Source organism: Myiozetetes cayanensis, unplaced genomic scaffold (genome assembly GCF_022539395.1).
Source record: "Myiozetetes cayanensis isolate MyiCay16 unplaced genomic scaffold, myiCay2020 scf24, whole genome shotgun sequence".
NCBI lineage: Eukaryota > Metazoa > Chordata > Aves > Passeriformes > Tyrannidae > Myiozetetes > Myiozetetes cayanensis.
In genome coordinates, this window is record NW_026087456.1 from 10447429 (window position 1) to 10470679 (window position 23251).

General features: G+C 48.0%; 3 protein-coding genes across 9 annotated transcripts in view; 2 read left to right on the top strand and 1 right to left on the bottom strand.

Annotated features, from left to right (window-relative positions):
- Positions 1-2627: 2627 nt before the first annotated feature.
- JCHAIN (joining chain of multimeric IgA and IgM) lies at positions 2628-7111 on the bottom strand. The gene is made up of 4 exons (XM_050320637.1): positions 6968-7111; positions 4866-5001; positions 4008-4088; positions 2628-3787 (listed from the first exon to the last, which is right to left on the bottom strand). Exons 1-4 carry the CDS (start codon positions 7029-7031, stop codon positions 3586-3588), a joined length of 483 nt encoding a protein of 160 aa, XP_050176594.1. The 5' UTR covers positions 7032-7111; the 3' UTR covers positions 2628-3585.
- A 3629-nt stretch (positions 7112-10740) lies between these two features.
- Positions 10741-12400, top strand: UTP3 (UTP3 small subunit processome component). The gene has a single exon (XM_050320636.1). The coding sequence runs from the start codon at positions 10769-10771 to the stop codon at positions 12335-12337; it is 1569 nt and encodes a 522-aa protein (XP_050176593.1). The 5' UTR covers positions 10741-10768; the 3' UTR covers positions 12338-12400.
- Positions 12401-15743: 3343 nt separating this feature from the next.
- RUFY3 (RUN and FYVE domain containing 3) overlaps positions 15744-23251 on the top strand; it is a 30683-nt gene continuing 23175 nt past the window's right edge. For 3 of the 7 annotated variants that reach the window (XM_050320743.1, XM_050320744.1, XM_050320748.1), the window contains exon 1: positions 15744-16048. In XM_050320743.1, coding sequence (XP_050176700.1) covers positions 15760-16048 — 289 coding nt within the window. In that variant the 5' untranslated portion in view covers positions 15744-15759. Of the gene's footprint in view, positions 16049-21094; positions 21773-23251 lie in introns of those variants that run through there. The other 4 variants (XM_050320745.1, XM_050320747.1, XM_050320749.1 and 1 more) reach the window with 4 other exon arrangements.

Below are 23251 nucleotides of genomic sequence, written 5' to 3' on the forward strand. Positions count from 1 at the left end.
TCACAGCCATATGTACCCCTGAAGCACATGCTTAGCAGCAGGTTCACCTGCTTCAAGTGAGTTTGGGCTTTCCTGGACCCATTAGAGCATGAAGAGCACATCCTCCCTTCCACACCTACACAGCTGCCAAATGCCTGGTTTTAGTCTCAGTAGGAGGGCAAAATAACTGTAAAATAAGAGAAGAACTGTGTGGGCTGTTAGCAGCTGCATAGAACAAAAACAAGATTACTATTACCTAAACAAATGACTACTTAATGTTACTAGGTATTAATTAGCTCCTTCCTTAACATCCTAGGAGCAATACTATTGTCGTTGTTTCTACAGGGACTATTGAAGGGACTTGAAAAGTTAACAATTCAGTTCAGCCATATATAAATATACTACAATTATAAACTATCTTCCTAACCAGCTTTTTTAAAGCTCTACCATCTTTTATATTAAAAACCCACTTATTTTTAAGCAGCTAGTACATATATACTTCTTATAGCATGTACAAAAAAAAAAACAAAAACAAACAGTTGCATAAGCTTCCAACAAAATTTTTACTGAAGAAAGCAGCAAAGCTAAATCACTATAAAATTTAACATATATATCAGGAACTATTACAAAAAGATTTTTTAAAAGTAATCTAACTTTCAGACATAATAAAAAAACAACAAACAATAAATTAAGCAACTAATTCTTATTAAAAAACCCAAAAGTTACCTTACCACATCCTTACCACTCCAACACATAATAAAGCAAGGAAAGACCATTGCCCTTGGTTTGAGCTTTTATACCCTGAGCCCATTGCCCCCCACACACTGATTGGTCTGATTTCTACCAGCTAATTAGGCCAGGAATACTTGAACTCAGGACAGATGGGCCTAATTTCTTTTGGTTAATGGTGATGGGGTGTATGGATGTTCCTCAGGGAGATTACTTGCTCATGTGAAGGTAAGAAGCATAAGTTCACCTTTTTATGCTGTTTTGGAACCAAGATAGGAAGCATGTTGTATCTTAGTTGTGATTAGGATGGCTTAATTAACATGCCAAATGATGATATTTGTGAAAGCCAATTTTGGCTGTGTTATAGACTAAAAGGCTTTTTTGTTTCTGTGATTGTTTGTAACACAGGTGCCTCTTGGCTCTGTTTTGCCTTTGCTGTAGTCAGCCCTCATCTTTCTGTCCGATCAAGAGCTGTAGAGTTTGAGTTTTCACAGTGTCTGGGAGGCTGTACTTGAACTCATTTAGTGTATTTGATTGCCAGCATTTCATTTAAGTTGTGTCAACTCTTGGCCTTCTGTTGTAGGGAGTTTGTCTTCCTGGACTTAATACTTGTAATTTTGTAATTAAGAAGAGGGTTAGTGCTCTTTTCCTTTAAAAAAAACCAGGCAAGTCTTTAAGTCCAACAGAAATATTTATTTCTGGATTGTGACTCATAAATTATTTACAGGCTTGAGGCACAGGACTTGCGTGTTGTTCAACAGAACAGGGAGATGTTACAGTAATGGCTTGAGAAATGCTCAGTCACTTGCATGTCCTGGGGGAGAAGAACAGTCCTGGCTGATGGTGCTGATGGCAGGAATCTGGGTGGCACTGGGGGATATTCAGCATCAGCTTTGCTTGCTGTGGCTTTCCTTTGCCTGCGGCACAAATGCTTCCTCCTCCGAAGGGAGCAACTTCTTGCAAATCATTTTTTAATGGTCAAAATAACCCTGTGCTGAATAGTAACCAATCTAATGTCTGATTCCACCTAACCTAAAAATATGACACAAGTTCTGTTCCAATAAGGGGCAGTAAAGGCACATGTTGCAATTCAGTTTTGGAGTGGAAAACCTGCTCATATTTATCATTACACTGGGTATAAATTCTCGAGGGCAAAGGTTAAGTTCCTGTAGGGGATGAAATGCAGCCTCGAGGTGATCTGCTGATTTGTAACATCACAGTACTCTGAGAGTGGGGAACACCAGCATTTTGAAGATGAAACTGTCTTTGAGGCAAACGTTGGTGAGCTTGGTACCTATCCACTGCGCTGGGTCCGGCTGTGTCAGTACCTGGCAGGAGGCTTTTTGCTTCCCTCGGCATTTGGCTTGTCCTAACTCGTTTACTTGTGCATGAAGGAGGGAAAAATTATGTTTTGCTGATGTTTGTTTTCCATTACTGATGTAACATCAGAATAACTTGTCTCAGTCCATTTTACCCCTTTGCTCTTTAAAACTTGGCTCCTGCAGATTGTTTTGTCTTTAGGATAGACATCTTACATGTGATGACTGTCCCTTACTTGCCTGTCTTAAAGGTACTTTTTCAGGGGTGAGGAAAATATGTGATCTGTGGGTTGCAGTTTCAAGAGTAATTTTAGGTGCTGTTTGGATTTTGAGACTCAGATCCTGCCCTGACTCACAGGGCCTTGAAGCAGCTCAGTGATGCAGATAATGATAAACCAGTTCAGCCCCAATCTGTCAGGGTTTCTGCAAGTGCATGGAAATATTTCTATTCTAGGATTTCAGGATACCTTGCCTGTAAGTATAAGCAGTTACTCAGGGAGAGTTTGATTCATTGTGAAGGAGAAAAGAATACAATTATAGGCTTGGCTGTTTCTCGTGCCTTCTTATTGAATTGAAATAAAACACACAGACTGATGCAGACAAAATTTTATTGAATAGTTCATTAACAAAGCTGTAACTATAGGAATAAGGTTTTTGCTCTTTCGTTACCCCAATTCTGAATCTTAAACTAGGGTCCTGTTCTTGCACTTACATCCCCCTTCACAGAATTTTTTTAAGCTTTAAATGCAAAATGAAGGAAGAAAAGAAATTTGAACCAAGTTGATTTATTTTTTTCAACAATTCAACTGGGAGCAGGGGTGGAAGAAGGCAGCAGTAGAAGTAAAGCAGTGTGGGAAGTGAAATGCCCAACATCTCCCAGAAGAGTTGACTATTCCTGGCACAGCTGAGGTCTTGGCAACTTTGCAAAACACTTCAGGGTAGCGGCATCTTTTGATCTTCTCTGAATCTGTGAGAACTAGAAGCTTGCAGATGTCCAAGTGCTAGAAGGGTCTAGGATGATCAATTGTAAAATAACTTTGAAATGTGAAGTCTCGTCCCTAAAATATGGTTGTACAACAGCCTTCCAGTGGTGGCACAACTCCTGCTAACACCATCAAAGGCCCTGCCTGCAGGGAGTGCAGAGGTTTGCTTTAGAGGGCTCGGGGAGAGAAGTGCACAGGCATTCCTGCTGACGTCTGTGGCAGCTTTGCTCAGGTGGAGACACACAGGAGACTGCCAAGGACAGGTTCCACTGTAAATCAGTGTGGTTTCCTTGGCTTCAAGGGGATCACTGATTTGTATCTGGTCTATATGATGATCCTGCCTGAGACACGTAATGGCATGGCAGGTACGTGCCAGGGATATGAGAACAGAGTTGATGACAACCAGGAGTTGCTCTTGGGAGATGGCACTAGTGTGATGCTGAAAATGTGGAGACAAGCTGGCATTGCTGTAGGAGCTGGAACTGGGATACTGTCACCTGGGTACTACGGTGCTATACCTGTATCTGGGATGGGAACAGCGAGTGCAGCCAGGTTTCAGCACAGCAGGGGTTCATCTAGTCAGCATAGCAGGATGTCGGTGTCAGAGCTGCTGGCACATATTTCACCTCCCCGTGGTACAGGAAGGGCACAGGGGAGCTGTAGCACTGCTCTCTGTCGTAGGTGTAGCAGGTCTGGGGCTCATCACAGAAGTTGCCCTGCTGGGCCTGGACGATCCTCCCACCCAGGTCAATCTCTACAGGACTGCAGTTTCTGCAGCTGCAAGAGATGGAAAACAGAACAAGTGTGAAGAGTTGTGATGATAACATGCCCCTGGTGACACTCAAATCTTCCCTGTTGATCTCCATCCTGTTGATGGAGCCAGCAGAGTCCTGTGGCCTTTCTAGGTGTTATATATTAACTCCCAGCCTTTAAGCACCTTTTTGAGCTGCTGTGGGTTAAGTCTTGGGAAATTAGGTTAGTAAATAAAACTACTTACAGTTCAGAGATTCGGTAGACAAACTTGGTTCTGAGGGGGGACAAGGGGTCAGAGATGTTCTCTCGAGCCTTCAGGGGGACTCTGCAAAGGAGGGAGGAGAATGACTCATGGAAAATGCTTATTAAACAGGGTCCTCTCTGCTGTGAGCAATTCTAAACTCCCTTCTCAGTCTTTGGGTTATTTCCATTCTGACCCTCCCCGAGAGGACTGCAGCAACTCCCGGGAGGGCCACTTTCAAGGTGACAGTTTGCTTCTGTTAAACTCTGAGCTGGCAGATGCCTGGGAGACTTGCAGGACATGGACAGGGATGTTTCACCAGTGGCTCTCCTGTTGTGAGCTCTACCAGAGATCCTGCAGTCTGAGCCTGAACTGGTGGTCCTTGTTTCCCAGACACACACACACTCTTCTGTTAGGTTTGTGCGAGTGGATAGGACCAAGTCCAACTCTTGAACTGAGATCTGTCTCATAGGATTAAGCTTTTCTGATACTTTAGGACTTAACTACTTTCCCAGACTCACTGTCAGATAGGGAAGTATCCAGTGCCATGGGCTCCATCGGGTTTCAAGTTAGATCTGCTGTTGACATGTTACACTCTACTTCCCCAGCCTATTTTTTGAAGTTACTACTGGACTGTTTAAAACATGGGGATGGTTTTTGCATCTGAAGGGACAAACACCAGAGAGGTTCATGTGAGGTGAAAAACACTAAACAAAGGGAAATAGTTAGGCTACCACAAAAAGCAGCCCGTGGGACAAGCTGTTCCCTTCATCAGTGCCAGGACATGGGAAAGAGTGCACAGAAAAGGGAACACTTCATCACTTGCTCACAATCTCCATTAAATATTTGTCTGTCACTTACATGATACGTATGTGTCTCTCCAGGACTTCTTCATCAGGGTCTTCTTTAGAGGGGACGATCTTTGAGGTCATTGTCACACACTGGCACTTGTTGTTGACCAGCACGTACTCCTCATCCTTGGGCTCCAGCGGGTAACCTGCAAGCACAGCATTTGCAACCCCGGAGTCAAGGGAAAAAGCTGTTAAAGCTGTTCTAGTGGAAATCCAAGGGATGAGAATGCCAGGAGCACACCAATACAGTGCCTGGATTGATTCCAGGGAAGGGCAGGTGGCCCTGATGATGCTTGTGCTTTGCAGGGAAAACTCCAGTCCTGTTTTTCTTACCCAAGCTGTTTCTTCTCTCTCTGAGTACGTCTCCCACACTGTTAGCATGCTACATAATATGAAACTCAGTCACAACAGGCTAAAACATCCCATGTGTCACCCAGAGGCTTTTGGAATGTTCCTGGTGTTGTGCAATGCTGTCTTACTGTGCTAGTAGATGGACTTGCCTGCTCTGCTTGCTGCTTGGTTTAATCACAGAGAGAAAGAAGAAATAAGCTGAAAACATCTGTGTTAATCATGTCTATAAAGGACTTTGGAGTCACTTGGACTTAAAAGCTTTGGTCCTTCCTGCCCCTATAACATAGGGGTTTCAGCAGCTCCTATTCCAGAATTTTGGAGATCCTTACAGGCACCATATCTGGGAAAAAGGCACCAAAACTGTGTGAAATGATGCCTCAGAGAGACCCCAGAGTTCACCTGCTGGCTTCAAGTGCTGTTTCTGTGGCCTTGGCTGCCTTTGGCAGTAGAACACCTGCTGGAGAAGATTCTCTGTGGAGTTTCTAGCTTGGGAAGCAAATCACTTTGCTTCCTTGCTCTGCAAGCTTCTTCTCTGCCAACTAACTCATTGCTCCACATGAGCACTTCTCTCTGAAGCAGCCGCTTCCCACAAAAGCCTCTCTAGTCCCTGTCTCCTTGTCCTGGTCTTTCTTTTGGCTCATGAAAGGTCTCTGGCTTGTCCTTCACACAGTTCTTCCTCTGCTGCCTGTGCTGTGTTCCACATAGTGCTGTGTGCAGTTCTTTCCAAGCCCTTAATCCAAAGCCAATATTCAAGTCGGATCCTATTGGCTTTGGGGTTGTCCCAAAGCCTTTGGGAGCAGGCTTTACTTCTAAAATTAGTTTAACACGGTATTTTATGCATATGCAGGGTTTTTTGAATGCACTCTAAAAATGCTGTCCTGATTTAATTCTTTATGTAATGCTCTTGGCTTTACTGTAAAAGTTACTGCAACTCCATTTATTTTTCAAGTAAAGTTACGGTGCTCAAAAAATATAATTTTATCAGCAATATCTCCATGTGCCACCCAGTGAAGTCCCTTGGGGGAGAAGGTATTTATGTACAACATTTCCTAATGCTGTTCTAAGTGTCTGCAGTTTGGAGTTCCTGCACTAAGGTGTTCCCTCTGTGATACACTGTAGTGTATCACAGTAGTGGCTGGGTAGGCAGTAAGATGCCCTTTGCCAAAAGCTAGAGAAAATGCAGGGATGCAGCTGTCCATGCTGTTGGGATGGTTATCCTTGAGCACTGGTTTAATCCTGCAGACAGATGCACCATGTGCATGAGAATGGCTTCAGACTGTCACACAGAGACCTGAGACCCACACCGAGGAGTGTGCTGGGAGCACACTCTGATCTCACTGGAGATCAAGAGTTCCCAAGACATTCAGTGGAGTTATGTGACAAATTACTGTTCAATCAAAAAGAAGTTGGTGGTAGCCATAGGACAGGACTATCAGGAAGACTTTGGAAGCCTTTAAGTCTAGCAGGTAACTTTTGCAAGGTCCCTAGCACTGCAGAAAAGCAAGCAAGCAAGCATGCTGGCCGTTTGTTGCTTCAGCAACCTGATAAGAAATGGCCAATCATCAAGGCTCAAATTCACAGCTAGGCATCACTTTGTCCTCAAGGCAGCAACTAAACCCACACAGCTCTGGTGCAGAAACACAGGGGTGTACAAGCACCACTGAACTATGATTGCTTGAGCAGGCTTTGAGTTTGGACCTTTGACTGTTGTAGATTACACAAAACCTGCCACTGATATCTTAATCCCAGTTTTCCACCTACCTGCCACAAGGATGATCCCCAAGGAGACGGCCAAGGCCACGCACAGCAACAAAAAGCTCTTCATCCTGCCTCCCCTTCTTTTGAAGAATGTGGGTGCAGAGCCTGTCTCTGCCTATAAGGGCGTGTGCAAATGGGTTTCCTAAAATAAACAGCCCAGCCGGCTGCACCGACACCGGGAAATGTGGCTTTGGGGACTGAAACCAGGTGTGTGAGTGCACCAAGACCTCTGGCTTTCGGAGGGGAAGGGGGCAGGGGGTTGTGCTTTTATTGAGCTATTTTATCCTGTTCATCACCAACAGGCAGTGAAGCTGCTGAGTGCAAGGAGGTGCAAAACCACCCTTGTCCTTAGGGGACATCTTGCCATCAGGGCCAGTATAAAGTAAGAATGTCCAAGGACCACAGCTCTGCTTCTAACTGTGAGAAATCAGACTTAAAAGATCACTTTAGTCATACTAAAAAACCACTTCAGGCTTCAAAGTGAGTCCTGTTTGAACCAGCTGTGTGCAAACCTGTATTAAGGGCTTGACCTGCCCCCAGAGAGCCTGCAGTCAAAGCAGGCAAGATGAGAGGGGAGGGGTGAAAGAGGTAAAGCCAACAGCAGCTCTGGGGCCAAGCTGAGCTCTTCCACCAGCTCTGCCTGCTGTGTCCAGGGGTGTATTTCCTTGAGAATGGAAAGGGGACTCCATGGGATTTGTGGTGAGAGGTCCTGAGTCAGGTCCCAGCCAAACCCTGAGGTACTGGGCATGCAGACTTTTCCTGAAGGAAGGAGATACTGGAGAGGACCTGGATTTCTTTTGTCCCAGATTTAGTATCACTTATGGAACTCTGAAACACAAATGTTGCAATGTAACCTGCAATGGCCAGAGCTGTCCCTGTAGCATTTACATGTGTCTTGTGCAGAAAAGGCCACTTTTTAAGGAAAACCCAGTCTTAGCAAGGGCCTGATTGCTCTTGCCAGGCTCCTTCGAGAGGCTGAAGTCATTAGGCAATGCTGCCGGGCATCCCAGTTCCTGTCACCTTGCACACTGTCCTCCCTTTTCCCAGACTCTGCTGGCTGGGTCCCCAACCCTGGGGTTCTTCCAAGACCCCTGATTCTGTGCCCTGAGCTTTTCCAAGCACAAATGTCTCACCCTGCAGCTACCTGATGCAATGAGCTTTCAGGTTACATCAGCAGTGCCCATATGCAATGAGTGTGGGAGCTGGGAGGGTGGTGATGAATGATAGCCCAGCTCCTTGCAGGGCAGTGGGTTCTGCCATAGTTCTTTACAAACTCCATTTTCTCATCAGGGATACATCTATAAGGAGGGCAGAATCTGGGTTTGCTTCCTTTCCCCCTCTCAGAAGGTATTGCCAACAGTTGTGTGCAGCACTCTGAGGCAGTGGCAAGATGTTCCCTTGGCCCCACTTTGGCAGAAGGTAAATAAACCTGGCTTGCCTGGGCTGGTGGGGGGTGTCTGTCTAAAGCACTATTTGCTTTAGTCACCCTTTTCTGTAACAAAGGATTTTCTTAGAATTATCTAGGAAGGAGGGAAAGCTGGCACCAGGATAAAGCACATGCAGAGGAGGCTGGTTCTGGTCTGCTTTGCCAAAATACACTAATAAAAATATGGCACTGGGAAAATCTAAGGAGAGGCACCTGAGTATTTCCCAGCCCCAAGGCAAAGATTGAGCAGAATTATGTTCTGTGTTTCTGTTGATTTCGGTGTTTTTCCCTGGCTGCTGGTGCTCAGCATATCTGGATTTCGGTTGCTAAATTTACACGTGTGTGTACAGTCCCTCTGGTGTGGATATGGTGACACGAGGGCTATATTTAGTCCCCTTCAGCCACCTGCATGTCTCTGGGGTTTCTAGCGAGACTGCAAGCTCTTGAGAGGAAGGTCTGGTTTATGGATTGTTACTTCTGTGGACTATCCCCTTTTTACTGGGTGATAGTTTGAATTACAAAATTTAATCTGAGCAAGCAGCTGTTTTGGTAAGGGGCTGGCAGTCCATCAGTCCAGGCTCCATTTCTGGGCTGAGCAGGGAGCTGGACTGCCAACCTCCTCATGGGGCAGAGGCCAGTGGAGGAATAACTGAGAACTGGAAAAGAAATGGGAGCCAGCCTTGCAGTCTCAGTCTCCTTTCACATGTCCTATGCCTCCAGTTGGCTCTGGACAGGCTGAACTAGAATTTTCCAGGTAAGAAGTCGAGCAGGTGCCTGGATGCAGTGAGGCAGAATAGTTGTCTGTGTGTGTCCTTGCTGTGACAGGTGAGGAGGATGACACCAGGGCATGGGGTCTCTCCAGATAACACACCACGCACAAGCAGTCTGTCCTATGCTTCTCTTTGCTCTTGGAAATAAACTTTGGGTTGAGAGACAATGTGTCAGGGCCATTATCATCCATGAGAGTCCAAGTGCAAGTTAGTCTTTTGTTAAGGCTCTGAATTTTGAAAGGCCAGACTTGAAACAAAATTAGGTCAGTTAGATGGTAACAATCAGGGTCAGGGAAATGAGGGAAGCCTTGGTTTTGGTAATTTACACCTGTAAAAGTTATCTGGAATTTTAACCTCGCGGGAATTGGCTGCAGATGTCTCTGGCTGGATTCACACAGAAAGCCAGCAGGATTGAACAGCCAGATGACAAAGCTTGATCACCAGGGACAGCTGCATTTAGTGGCCAACCAGTATCAAGTGAGAATTTCCCCCTAGCAGTGGCTAACAAATTAAATGATACTGTGTCTCACCAAATCCAACTTACTCTTGTTGCTCTTTCTTCTACAGGTCTGTATCCAGGGAGGTGATGGCTGAAAACCAGCACGGACAGGTTTGGAAAAGAGGGCTGAGGCAAAACCTGTATTTGTGCAAGAAAATTTTGACCCAGAAGTAACCATGTGGAGAGGAGGAGCATATTGAACTTAGAAATGAGACCTGTCTGCCATCAGATCGACCAGAATCCAAATGAATCACCCAAAAGTGAGTCAAGTTTTGCACCCCACTCTGTGTGTGTTAATTTGAACATTTGCTTGACATATATTTTTTCCATGGAGAGGTGGACAGGAGCATTTATAAATACAACTGCACCTGTTCTGTGGTGAGGAAAAAAAGCACCTGAACTTCCTGAACACAGAACTGCTCTTGCTGGGACGTGGGGGTGCTTAATTTATCAGGCTCTGGGTTTCTGAGCTCAGAATACACTAATGTGACTCCTGCTGCTCTTCTGGCAGGGCTGCCTGTAGTTTTCCAAAGCAGACTGTTTCCATGTGGCTGAGTAATGTGGCTTGGGAAAGCTGGGAGGTTGGGCTGGGTGCTCTGAGATGGATGACAGGTACACACAAGTAGAGATTGCCTTAAAAACCCTCCCGATGAGGGAGTCCCTGAGTGTTGAAAAATCAGAATTGCTTCTTGTCTGTGGATCTACGCATGGATCTATTTGCATACAAGGATGGGTTCAAGGAGTGCAGAGGTGGATTCTGGTGTGAGGTGTATTTTCCATGTGTTTTTTTTCCCCTGGTGGACGATGACCATACAAACAGCAACTGCATGGGGCTGGGCTTTTAGGGGAAGGAAAACTCCCGAGGAGGAAAAAAAGGCTCTTTTGCCCCATCTTTTTCAACGTGGCATCAGTGATTGCTGACTGGAACCCCCTCCCCGGGGGCTGCGAGGGACATCAGCATCTCACGGGGCGCGTGAGGCCGATGGCGCTCGGGACCAGGAACGGGAAGGGATCGGGCTGAGCTGCCGGGCGGAGCAGCGGAAGGGGAGCGGTGGAAGCGGAAGGGGCGGTGTGGAGGAGCCGGAGGATCCGGAGAAGCCGCGGGAGCCATGCGGACCCGGCGCGGCACCGTCCTTCGGCCGCCGGCACAGTCCCCCGAGGCCGACCATGGGCTGGACGAGGCGCCCGGCGGCAACGCCGGCCCCGAGGAGCTGGCGGACGACGTGGAGCAGTTTCACGAGGCGCAGTTCCGAGCCGTGATGGCAGCCCTGGACAGCGGCGAGGAGGCCGGGGACAGCGGCGACGAGGAGGAGGAGGAGGAGGTGCTGGGGCTGCAGCTGCCCGAGGAGGACAGCGAGGAGGAAGAAGAGGAGGAGGAGGAGGAGGCGCAGGGGCTGAATCTCTTTATGGAGCACAGCGCAGAGGAGGATGAGGATGGAGACGCTGAGGAAGATGAGGATGGGGAAGGTGAGGAGGAGGAAAATGAGGTTGAGGATGAAGATGAGGACCTGTCCATGGAAAGCGACTTGGAGGAGCAGCGTCCAGACACCAAGCTCCCCCACGAGCTCTCCTGGGGCCAGCGCAAGCAGCTCTACTATGACACGGACTACGGGAGTGATGCCCAGGCCAAGGGCAAGCGGAGCCAGCAGGAGATCGATGCTGAGGAGGAGGAAGAGGAGCAGGAGGCTCAGGTGATCCAGAGGCGGTTAGTGCAGGACTTGGGGGAGGATGACTATGGGCTGGATATGATCCAGGGCTACCTGGCTGAGCAGCGCAAAATCCATGACAGCAAGGGGCAGAAGATTGACAAGGATCTGCAGGCCCTTTCCAAGAAGGAGCAGCTGAAGCTGCTGAAGCAGGAGTCCCCTGAGCTTCTGCAGCTGATGGAGGACTTGGAAGTGAAGCTCATGGAGATCAAGGATGAGCTGCACCCACTGCTGCAAATGGTCAAAGATGGCACTATCCCCCAAGGGAAGGGCAGTCGGTATTTGCAGACCAAGTATCATCTGTACCTGAACTACTGTGCCAATATCAGCTTCTATCTAGTTTTGAAGTCCAAGAGGGTACTGGTTCATAGTCACCCCATCATTGAACGGCTGGTGGCTTACAGAAATATCATCAATGACCTCGCTGTCATAGACCAGAGGTTATCCCCACAGGTCCGTGTACTTCTGAGGAGCTACTATGATAAGAAGGAAGAGAGGTTACGGAAGGAAAACAAGTTTGCCGTGTTTCTCACCATGGATGACAAGAAAAACAAATCAAAACATGCCTCTGCACTTGCTAATGGCCAGGCTGCTGCTGCTGCTGAGTCGTCAGGTGAGTCAGAGCTGGATGAGGAGGCTGCCCTAAAATACTACAAGATGATGGAGGAGAAGCTGGCACTCAAGAGGAAGAGACCTGGAGACGAAGACGTGCTTGAAGAAGAAGTGGTGTCGGAAGGAGAAGATCCCAGTAAAAAGAGGGGGGTGACCTACCAGATGATCAAGAACAAAGGCCTCACGCCCAAAAGGAGGAAGATCGATCGCAACCCCAGGGTGAAGCATCGGGAGAAGTTCCGTCGCGCCAAGATCCGCCGCAAGGGGCAGGTGCGGGAGGTGCGCAGGGAGCTGCACAGATACGCCGGGGAGCTCTCCGGCATCCGTGCCGGCGTCAAGAAGAGCAGGAAGCTCAAGTGACACTCCCTTTTCTATAAGAGCTGCCAGTAACAATCCTGAATCCAATAAAAGTTTTGTAAAGGATGTTGTGAATTTTATTCTTAAGGAAATTGGGGGTAGGGTGGTACTTGGTTTTTTTTTTTTTTTTTTTTTTTTTCCAGAAAGTGCCATCTCCAAGTGGCAGAGGGCACTTTGCACACTTGCCCATGTGTTAAGGTATTTTCCTCTGTTGTGGTGCTGTCATGTTTCCATAAACGGAACCTTGAGAGCTTGCAAGTGATGTGTCAAGCAAAGGGAGCGAAATGGGCCATGTGGGATTGCTGGGGAGATGGGATGGCATGGATGGATCTCCTGACAGTGGCTTGAGAATGGGGTTCAGCAGCTCTCACTGTCTGTTGTGTTCTAGTCCATCCTGTTCCTGTGTTGAGCTGCAGAAGGAGAGATGTGGTTATGGTATTTAATTCTTTTAATTAACTCCTTTGTTAGTTCTTAAATGTATGAGTGCTACTTTTAGATTGTCTTAAATTATTTAATTCCATGTTGTCTAAAATAGTGTTTCCCCTCCTGAGTTCAGTGAGAAGCCAAGCAAGGACTTGTCTGGATCTCCTAACTATCTGTGATAACACAATAACTTTACCTGTGATAAATGCTAACTGTTGTCTACTGCTACAGGACTAAGTAGCATTGCTGCAGGACAAGTGGATAAGGTGTGATGTCTTCAGTTGCCAAACAAACTTTCAGGATGTTTGGAATACTTCCATGCTTTCTGGTGGGTAAATGCATTTTAACCCCGTGTCAAGTTCTTGCCAGACTGTGAGTGGCCATTTCCAGTTTAGGCTGTAAAGGAGGAAAAAGTGATTAATTTTTTCTGAAGTTTAACAAAAATTGTCTCAGGTAATATCTGTACTTGGTCTGGAACAGGTTTGGGGAGCCCATGCCTTGATTTGCTTGCCAGTACCACCTGAAAGGTATTAGTTTCCCGTATGAAATTAAGGAGAGTAATTGCCAAGAAATGTCAGTGCATATCATGGGGTTTTTTTCTGTGTGTGTGATGTTCCTGGGGGAAGCCAAGATGTGTGTACCTGACCATGTGGCAGGCCAGGTGCTGTAATTCAAACATGCAGGTGCTCTGCTCATCCTCTGCAAGTGAAAGGTGCTTCTGTAGGGTCCTGATGTAAAGCTTTATACCCCAGGCCTGTTCCTGGCAGGAACATGCTCTGCATTGCTGACTCAGGAATATTTTGGTAATTTTCAAGGCTGATGGTTAATAAGCTTAAGCTGGACAGATGGGATCAGTCCTATGTCCAGATGGACTGAACGAATCTTCTGGTTAGAGGAGTGCACTCTGTACCCTGATGGCCAGAGGTGAGATGTGTAACCTTTGAGCTGTGGGGATAAGTGTCCTTCACGTGTGCTCACTCATCTGCCCTTCTGGCAGCAATCAACAGTGTTGGCTGCTCTTTCCCAGGGAGAAGGGTCCCAGCCCTGCTGAGGAAGTAACTAGAGCTTTTCCCACTGTTCATGAGTTCCACACTGGGGCTGTGATGGAGGCTGCCACTGATAACACTGAGCTACACTCGGGTGGCTTTGCCAAGAGGTCAGTGAGAGCTAAGGTGCTGGGGAAAAAAGCAGCTTAGGTGCTTTTTCTGGGAAGGAATGGTGTTGTGTAACAGGCATCACATGGGATGTGGAAAATATCCAGCAGAGATGCTCCCTGATCTCATTGCTACAGCACCTGCTCGTGCACGTTTCACAGTTGGTACAAAAATGAAGGGCTCACTCAGGGTCTTTGATGGATCTGGCTCTGTGCTTCCTTGGAAAGCTCCAGGCAGCTGGCAAGCAAAATTCTGGCAACTTCCACGTGAGCAGTAAATAAGGGAAATAAGCAATTAGCGTGCCATTACAGACACGCTCCCCAGAAACACTGGGATTAAGGCTGGAGGCCGGAGGGAATGCCGTGTGTCAGCCGCCCGGCGCTGGCTGCCGGCAGATGGCACAGCATGGCTCCCACTTTAATGAAGATTAACCGGGCATTATGTCCACTTGGTTAGTTCGGAGATTGGACAAAGCCATCAATATCATTCCCATATGGTTTTATGTATGAGCGATCATGAGAAGGCCAGGATTATTAACCCCATGGGAGGGGGGACACTACAGCTGCTCTAAGAAATACTTGTGCCAAAGGGAAATCCCTGGTGGTAAACAGGTTTTGAAAATCCCAATGAAAATGCACACATGTAAAATCATGGAAGGATCATGGATAATCAGGAAAATAAGTGGAGTCAAGTTAACGCTGCTTTTTTCCTCTTCCAGCACCGTTTCTGGAGAAGGTGATGACACTGCCAAGGACAAACTCCAGCTGTGGGATGGCACTTGGAATGGCCAGGGTCCTACTTGGAGAGGACTGTTGGCCTCAGCAGCCCCTAATGCTGGTTGGGACTCACCTCAGGTAACAGCTCTATGTCACCTCAATCACCCCCACAGCTATGGAGGTACCTGCCCTGGGTCCTTTGCACCCGCTAGCCTGGAGCAGGGTGATCCAAGGGATAATCAGTCTTGTCTGCACTTGCATGGAAATGATTCATATTTAAAATGACATAGGCAGGGTGTAGGAAGCTCTAGGGTATGAGCTGCTCTTTTGTCTTTGTACAGAGTACAATGGCAGAGGGGGGACAATGCTTTCTGTATCCCAGCCTGGAATTTCTATTTATACAGGGTGAGGAAAATATATTGACTATCTCAAATGGAAATACATCTGCTGCTGCCTTAAATTTTGTCAATGCTTTCATAGTTGCGTTCCCTAATATCCCATCAGACACAGTCTGGACATTGTTTTACTCTCATTAGCAAGTAGAAATTCAAACCTTCAACTGTGAGATTTGTAAAATAGATTAAAGCATCTGTTGAATTAGTTGCAGCATGTTGCATGACTTGGGGCAGTGCTGGAAAATCAGCCTCCAGAATCAGTTGCCTTTACAGCTTTGCTTTTGCAGTTTTAATGTGAGGTTTGAAAAGCAAGCAGCCGTGTTTCAGCTTAACCCGAGTGCACCGAAGGTGTTCTTTAAAACTGGCAGATTTCTGTGCTGCCTGCCTGCTACAACACTACCCTCAACATTAACTGACCTGTATTTATCCCTGTCTTCTGAAAGACAATCTATTTAACAGTTTTAATGTTAAGGAATACATTTGGACTCAGTGTTGTCGCCTTTTGTCCCAGGATCTGAGAACGCCGCTGTCCATGCCGGGGGGAGGCAGCACACGGTGCAACGGCTTCTCTTCTTGGGTAAGAGCCCCTCGGGGTCCGGCTGTCGGTGTATGTGTCAGCCCGTACTCCCCCCGCGCCGGGCAGAGCCACTCCCGGAGCGCATCCCCGGCCCCAGGGGCGGAGGATGGGGCGGCCGATGCGCCGCTTCCCGGCCGGGGCGGGGCGGCAGCGGGCGGCGATGGCGGAGGTGGAGCGGGCAGCGCTGCCTCCGCCGCCGGCCGAAAGTTGCCGGGACGGGGCCGAAACGGAGCTGTCCCCGGGCATGGAGCGGCGGGCCGAGCCCGGGGAGGCGGCGGCGGAGGAGGAGGAGGAGGCGCGCCCTTCCTCGCCGCCGTTCTTCCTGCTGTACCCCGGCCATGGAGGCGGCGCCGCGGCCGCGCCGCCCGCGCTCTGGAGACCCCCCGCGCCCCGCGGCGGGGCCGCGCTACCCGTGCTGGTGCTGAGCTACCCGGGGCCGGACGGAGCCCGTGAGTACGGCGGGGCTTCCCCGCGCCGGGAGGCTCCTGCGGGGCGCGGCCGGCGGTGGGCGGCGGGCCGGGGTCCCTGAGCGCCGCTCCCGGCGATGCTCCTACACGGAGCGCTCCGGGCTGGGGGCGAAGGCGCGGCTCCCGCGGCTATGGGGTACCCGCCCCAGAACTGCCCCTGCCCCAAAGCTGCTCCTGCCCCGCAGGGATTCGCAGGGTTTGGGGGGCCTGGCTGCTCCCCGGCGGCAGGGAAGGGCAACGGGCGTGGACTGGCTGGGAAGAAGGGACAGTGAGAGCTCGGAAGGAGGCGGTTCGTGTGTGTTTGTTAGCCGTGCTGGGCCAGCTGGTCAGCAAAACCCCCCTCTCCTGAGAGTCCTTCTTGTGCCCTTTGGGGAGAATAGGTGCCACCTTCTGAAATCCAACAGGCTGTCCTGGACTCTGCATGGAGTTAGGGGCTGGGGAGCCCCCGCTCGGGCTCCCTCCTGGTGCTGGCAGTGAGAACAAATCCGAGGCAAAGGCACAGCACGCTGGAGTTAGCAGGCTGAAGTGCATCGGTGTATTGGGTGGCAAATAGTTTTCTCCTTTGTCAGATTCTTTGTGATATTCTTGTGGTGTATTTGGGTAAGCTGGAGTACGTGAAGTTGGGTGTGCTTTAAAATAAAACCAAAACTACACTCATGAGTGCATGTAGAAGAGATCTTCCATCTTCCCTTTTCCATCCTTTCTGAAAATAGCCAGCAGCTTCATCCTCTGGGCTGGGGCCAGGATGTGTGTGACTGAGCTTTTGGCCTTTGCTTTGTCACCTCCTGTCTCAGGTAAGCGTTCACTCACACAGGAGCTGATTTTTTTGGAGGAGGTGTTTGTTTCTCCTTTGGAAGCTGATGTACTGAAAGGCATTACTCAGCAGAGCTGTAACCACTGAGGTAAGAAGTCCATGTGTGTAATGCCAAGAGGAGGTGGAATGCCCTGACTTTGCTCTGAGCTCTGGGAAGGACTGTCTCTGAGTGCCAACTTCTGTCCACAGTCCTAAGTCCCTCCCTGGTAAATTGTTGTTGGAACTGACAGCTCCCTGTCAAAACCTTCTCTTTTCCTTGTAATTTTTTCTTAATCGGGAGATCTTTATTCCTGGTAAACCCTATGATGTGCATGCAAAGGCTTGAGCTATTTCTGATGGAAAAGAAAACTTGAAGAAAAATACTCAGAGCTGGTCAAACTTGGTTGCAAGAAGGCTCCTGTGCAGGTGTGGGGAATCCAGAGCATCACTGTGAGCCTGTTTGTTCACCAGGAGTGGAGAGGCTCAGTGGCTGAGCAGTGTTTTATCCCATGTCAGCCTTGCTCTGTGGTGCCTGTTGGTGCAAGCTTTGTGAAAAACCTTTATGAAAGGCATATTGAAGTTCCTTTGTCCTTTTCAGCCATGGAGGTAACAGCTGCCTGTGCAGTGTCATGTGTCACAATCTGCTCAGGGACTGGCTGATGTGGGTCCCTTGCAACTTGGAATGCTCTGTGATTGCAGTGTCTGAGGGGAACAGGGATCATCATCTACTTGGTGTATTGGGCTCTGTTTCTCCTGGGGCCAACTCTGTCTTTAAACCTTGTTTTCATAATCTCTTGTTTTTTCTTGTTTTGGTTTTTCCCAGTTCTCCGATCTCTAAAGGAGCTTTCATTTGTTCATCACAGAGGAGCAGCAGGAGCAGTGTGTTCTGCTGCAAAGTCTTATGTGTTACAATGAGGCAGTGGCCACTACACTGAAAAGCCAATATTTCACAGTATTTTGGAGGTTTATTTCGCGTCATTTTTTTTCCTGTTACAACACAGTCATTAAACTGTTCTCTCTGATTCTCACCTGATTGCATCTTCAGGTGAAGGCCACAGCTGCGTAGGGAAGGAGACTGCAAAAGCTTTTCATGCCAGCAGCACCTGCTCTTTTGTTACAGATGGTTCCAGACAGACAGAAGGAGCAAGAAGATTTACTTAAATGAGCTGAGCTGCAGTAAAACCTTAAAATACTTCTTAAATACAGTAAAAGAAAATTGATTAGGCTGTCTAAAAAAAACCTCCAGACTTCAAGTCAAACCCATTCCTTGCTCCCACTGAAAGCCTACACAATACCATGGTACTTCAAGTGGACCTTTCCTTTCCATTTTTCAGTTGTACCCTCAGTTATGGGAGTTACTTGAATCCTTAATAGTATCTCTGTATTTCACAATAGGTAAACAGAACCCAGTTTGTCACTTAGTAATTAATTAAGAAATTGTCACTGGTTTTTTGGTTGTAAACTTTGTTTTGCCCGCTTCTGTTTGAGGTTGCAGCATTCGAAGTAGCTGGTATTTGAAGTATTGTGCATATCTGTGTGGCAGAGGAGTCAGAAACAGGCTTTGCTGTGTAGATGCTGTGTTGCTAATTTTATCTTATTAGATAACATTCCGTGTCAGAGATGGCTTTGTCCTTTTTGCTCTACGATCTCGACACAGTGAGGGAGGGAAAGCTTTCTGCTAATGATGGAAACTCAGCTTGCTTGCAGGCTCTGGTAGTAGAAGTACACCTGGAGACGCTCCTTGGAGTCCAAAAGGTTGCTTGGGAATTTGTTTGGGTTTCTTTGGTTATATTATTCTAATTTATTCAACTTGGGAATACTTGCCAGTACAGTTGAGCTCTCAAATTCTGGTGGCTGACAAAGTACTTTGCTTTCAGGTGGTTAGTCTTAAAATTCCAGTGCAGTCAGTTTGTAATTCTTTAATCTTATAAACATTTTGGCAAAAACCTGCCTTGTTTTGCAATCTGGCCAAAGCCTCTAAGGGCTTGTGCCAAAGTGTGGCTCACAGGAGGGTTCGTAGGACCAGTCAAGGCTGTCTGACTGGTTTGGGATGGAGCAAGTGATTCATCCTGAGAAACCTCCCTCTTCTGCATTTATCCCTGCACTGGATATTTCTGTCCATTGGCCATCCTTGAACCCCGATGGAGCCTTATGAGGCACCCTTGAGTTGCCTGGTAGTTTTATGAAAGGCTTTATGAAAACACAAATATTTAACACCTTTATTCTGTTTCTTAAAGGTTTTGTTGCTCTATAATTTTGAGGCACAGGATGGGGATAGGGAAAGGTTTGTCTTGTGAGTTTCAGGTGCTGATGAAAAGGTCACAAGTCAGTAAGTCAAACAGTTCCTATTTGGTTTTTATTTTTTTTCTGTTTGTTTTTTTTTTTAAATCAAAGTTGAATAACATTTTCCAAGTACTTTAAATATCCCTATGGAGTATTTGCAGCAGGATCATTGCCTAAAGGAGCCTGAAAATAGAACTGAGCTGGAAGGGACAGACTGGCTTCTGTTATTTCTTCATGTTAAAAGCAAACCAGTGAAAGTTGAACAGTTACTGATATTTTTCTTAGCACACCTACCCTGTGGTCCTGGTGTGGGGGTCATTTACCAGCGGAGTTCAGCTGAAGACTGGGATTGTGAAATGGGAGCTGCACAGTTACACCCAGTGCTGTTTGTGTTTCTAATGGCTTCAAAGCAAAGAAACTGTCTGATAATGAGCTCTGTTGGATAATAGCTTGAGCACTAGCTTCTGTGCTTTGTAGGTTCTGAAGGGTTCATTTTGCCCCTGTGCAGTTTGTGTAGACCCTTTGCAAAGGTTAGTCAGGGCAAGCAGCTGTTCTGTAGCTGGTGGTGCATGGCCACTTGGTCTGGGTTTAAAGTTGGGAGTGGTGCAATGTGAATGGGCTCTCACTGATGAAAGGATGTGTAAACAAACGGGTTAAGACACTGTCAGCACAGTTTACAAACTCTGTTCTCTTGGGGAGAAGGAACAATAGTAACTCGGTGGTGAAATAACTCCCCTTGGCATCGCTGTAAAAACAGGCTTTGTGGTGCCTGCTTGGGTTTGGCCCAACGGGGGAAAGAGTCAAAATGTGCTGCACCAGGCAGGAAGCGTTCAGGGAAAGTAACTGCTTCCTCTTGTCTGTCAGAAATGGCAGCTTTTAACCCTTTTTTCCAGTTTAATGAGGGTTTTACATAGTGGGTGCTTTTTCCAGAAGCTGTATGCATTGCTGTGCTGAATTGTGAGTGACCTGCTCTGGCATTTCACATCCCTAGGAAACAGATGCACATCTGTATATCAGTTATGTGTTCTCACCAGTATACAGTTCTGGTGACAGCCTCCTCCTAGGCTGACTGTCCATCCATTTCAGATGGATGCTGTGGATCTGCTCTCTTCAAACATACTGGGAGCCACCCAGGAATGAAGTCAGATAAGCGAATGTATTGGTGCCTGATAGGGTAGTTGAAGTGGGTGGTGAAGCACTAGTGACCTCGGTGTAGGAATGAGAAGCCTGTCTGGTGACTTGGGAGCTCTTGTCCTCTGAAATCAAGGCTGTGTGGGTTGGGGAGACAGGAGGTTCAGCCAGCCTGGAAGGGACAAGGGAATGCAGTGCTGTCATATTATTCTTGAGAGGTTGAAAGCATGTTTCTCTGTCTTCTGAGAGGTAATATTGCTTCATCAGCCTTACCTGAGCAGCACCAATTCTCAGGTGAGGTTTTTAAAGTGTAAGATTGGGTTACAGCTGTGTTTGTGGTGTTCTCCCTCATTGTTCTTCCCTGTGCACGTGCCCTGCTGAAAGAGCTTCCTCCTCAGTCACTGAACTGTTTAGAGCCAGATGATTTTCCTCATTGTTTCCCCGAGATGATAAATGCATCCTAACACTTTTTTGCACGTGGGAAATCTCAGCCCCAAGGTGCCCTTGGGGCAGGTGGCACAGCGAATAAAGCTCAAACTGCGACTCGCACACCTTCCGTGAAAACAAAGGTACCGATTGAATTCCTATAGTAGCGTTCCGGGATGTGTAAGGAATATAAATGTGGCTTTGTACTGCTGGCGCTGCTCCTCTATAGTCCGGGGGGCGTGCTGCTCGCTCCGGGCTGGACGAGCACAGCCCGCAGAGGGGCTGCCGTGTGATGAGCGCCCCATCGCCGTCCCTGCATCCGCGGCGTCTCGGCAGCATCCTGGGAATTGCAGGCGATCACATGAGCCTGGATTCCCAGCTCCGTTCATTAGTCAGCCATTTTGGTCACCACCCTGCTCACTGCGCACAGCCAATCCCGGCAGCACTGCCGGGCTTCGCAGGGAGACGGGCACCGGCGCTTGGATTTCGGCAAACCTGGAGATCTGCCTCTCCCGTTCGTCCTTTGTTTTTGCTGGGGTCATCGCCGGAGGAACCCGTTCTTTTTGCTTCGGCTGCTTTTTTCCCCTTCTTTTCGTATTTTGGACCTGTTTTTCCCTTCTGCCTTTGGTGCGGGAGCCAGGTTTTCTGTGGATGCTGAGGATCAATAGCCTCTAGCATAGCTGGAGACGGCAGTCGGTGGAAAGGAGGGAGGCAGAGCAGAGCGGGAAGGAGCAGCGTTTTTACCTTGCTTGATCCATGAAAAGGCCAGAGCAGCCTCTGTGATCCTGAGCAATCTGTCCTTTAATCGCAAGGTATTTCTGATTTCCTTCTTCAGAAAGCTTTTGTTTTTAGTTCTTATTTTTTCCCCCGTTGTTGTTGTACCAGCTGAGTCATCATGTCTGCTCTGACGCCTCAAAGCGACATGCCAACCCCCACCACAGACAAGATCACTCAGGCTGCCATGGAGACCATCTATCTTTGCAAATTCCGAGTGTCGATGGATGGAGAATGGCTCTGCTTGCGGGAGCTGGATGACATCTCGCTGACACCCGACCCAGAGCCTACCCACGAAGGTACGGTCCGGTTCCTGCCCGGGATCCCTGCGGCCGTCGCATTGTTCCAGCCGCGGCACGAGTTGGGAGGGGGTGTCTCCGGGAAGAGATGCTCTTGTCCTGCCTGCAGAGCCTGGACATCCTTTGCCATGTTAGAAAGCCAAATTGCTGCTTCGGATGGTCCTTAGAATTTTTGTGTCTTTCGAAACCCAACCCTTTGGGAGATTTGTGCTTAATCCTTATCTTTTTAGACTAAACGTATGAGGTTTGTGTATCGCAGGAAGGAGGAAAACCGCGCTGTGTGCTCGATGAGAACGTTTGATGGTGATTTTGCTCTCAGAACGGGGCCGATAGCTCTGATAGTGAGCTGCCAGCTCGTACAAAGGGAGCACACTGGCAGCACCCCAGCGGCGGCCGGGGAGAGTTTTCGGAAAGCCCCAAGAGATTACGCAGCGATGCCCCTTGTCAGGTGACAATTCCATCACAAGTCCCCCAGCTGGCCCATGGTGAGCGTGCTACTGTTCAGAAGGGCTGGGAAGGCTGAAGTGGGGAGATGTAGCACATCTTGCTTTGTGCTGCTTATCTGGGTTGATGGTAAAAACAGTTTAATACCAGGATTGCAAGCTCTGAGAGAACTAAAACCACGAGAGGACATCCTCGCAGTGCTCTGTCAATCAAGTGGGCAAGAAGGAGAGGTGGTGAATTTCTGCAGGAATTTTGCCTAGTAGCCACCAGCATTGTTCCCAGTGCCCTTGCTGGATGCACCTTTTGGTCTTAGAGCAGGGAGGTTCCAGCTTTTCATGCCTGACCCTTTTCCAGTAGCTCCTGAAAAGCCACTCTACCAAACAGCCTTGCTTGACCCGTTTGCTGCTGGCTTGTCAAGTCAGCAAAGTCTTATATTGTCTTGCTGGATGAGACAACTGAAATTGTGGTAGGGATTTAAGCTTTAAACTAAATTCCCAAGGGACAATTTAATTTCCATTTGACAGCTGCTTTCAGTGGCAACAGCCCTTGGGTTTGGATTTGTCTTGCCAAGTACTTAGTCACACAGTGGGATCCCAGACAGAGGTTTCAGAAGCAGAGACTTAAGGCTCCCTCTGAAGCATATCCCAGGGGCTCAGGGAGGTGAGTACAGGGAGAGCCGGAATTCCGTGTCTTCCAGTTCCCGTGTACCTGAGTGTGACATTCGGACCTTGCTTGCTTTTACTCAGGTATTTTAAAGCTGTAATTAGTCACTCTTGGAGTACCAAATAGGGCTAGAAAACAATATTTGCTCATTTCATTGCCATGTTATTGAATTCATGTGTGAAAAAGGAAGGCAAGGAAGGAGCTGTACCATAAAGACCTCCATGGAGATGTTTATGTTTATGCATAAACTACGGTTGTTTGTTGAGAAGCACAAAGACTGGTTGTTTGGGAGGGGTGTTTTTGGACCCAAGTCATATTTTGAACAGAGATAGAAGGTCAGGAAAAGTGTTGACAATAGAAGAGCTGACACAG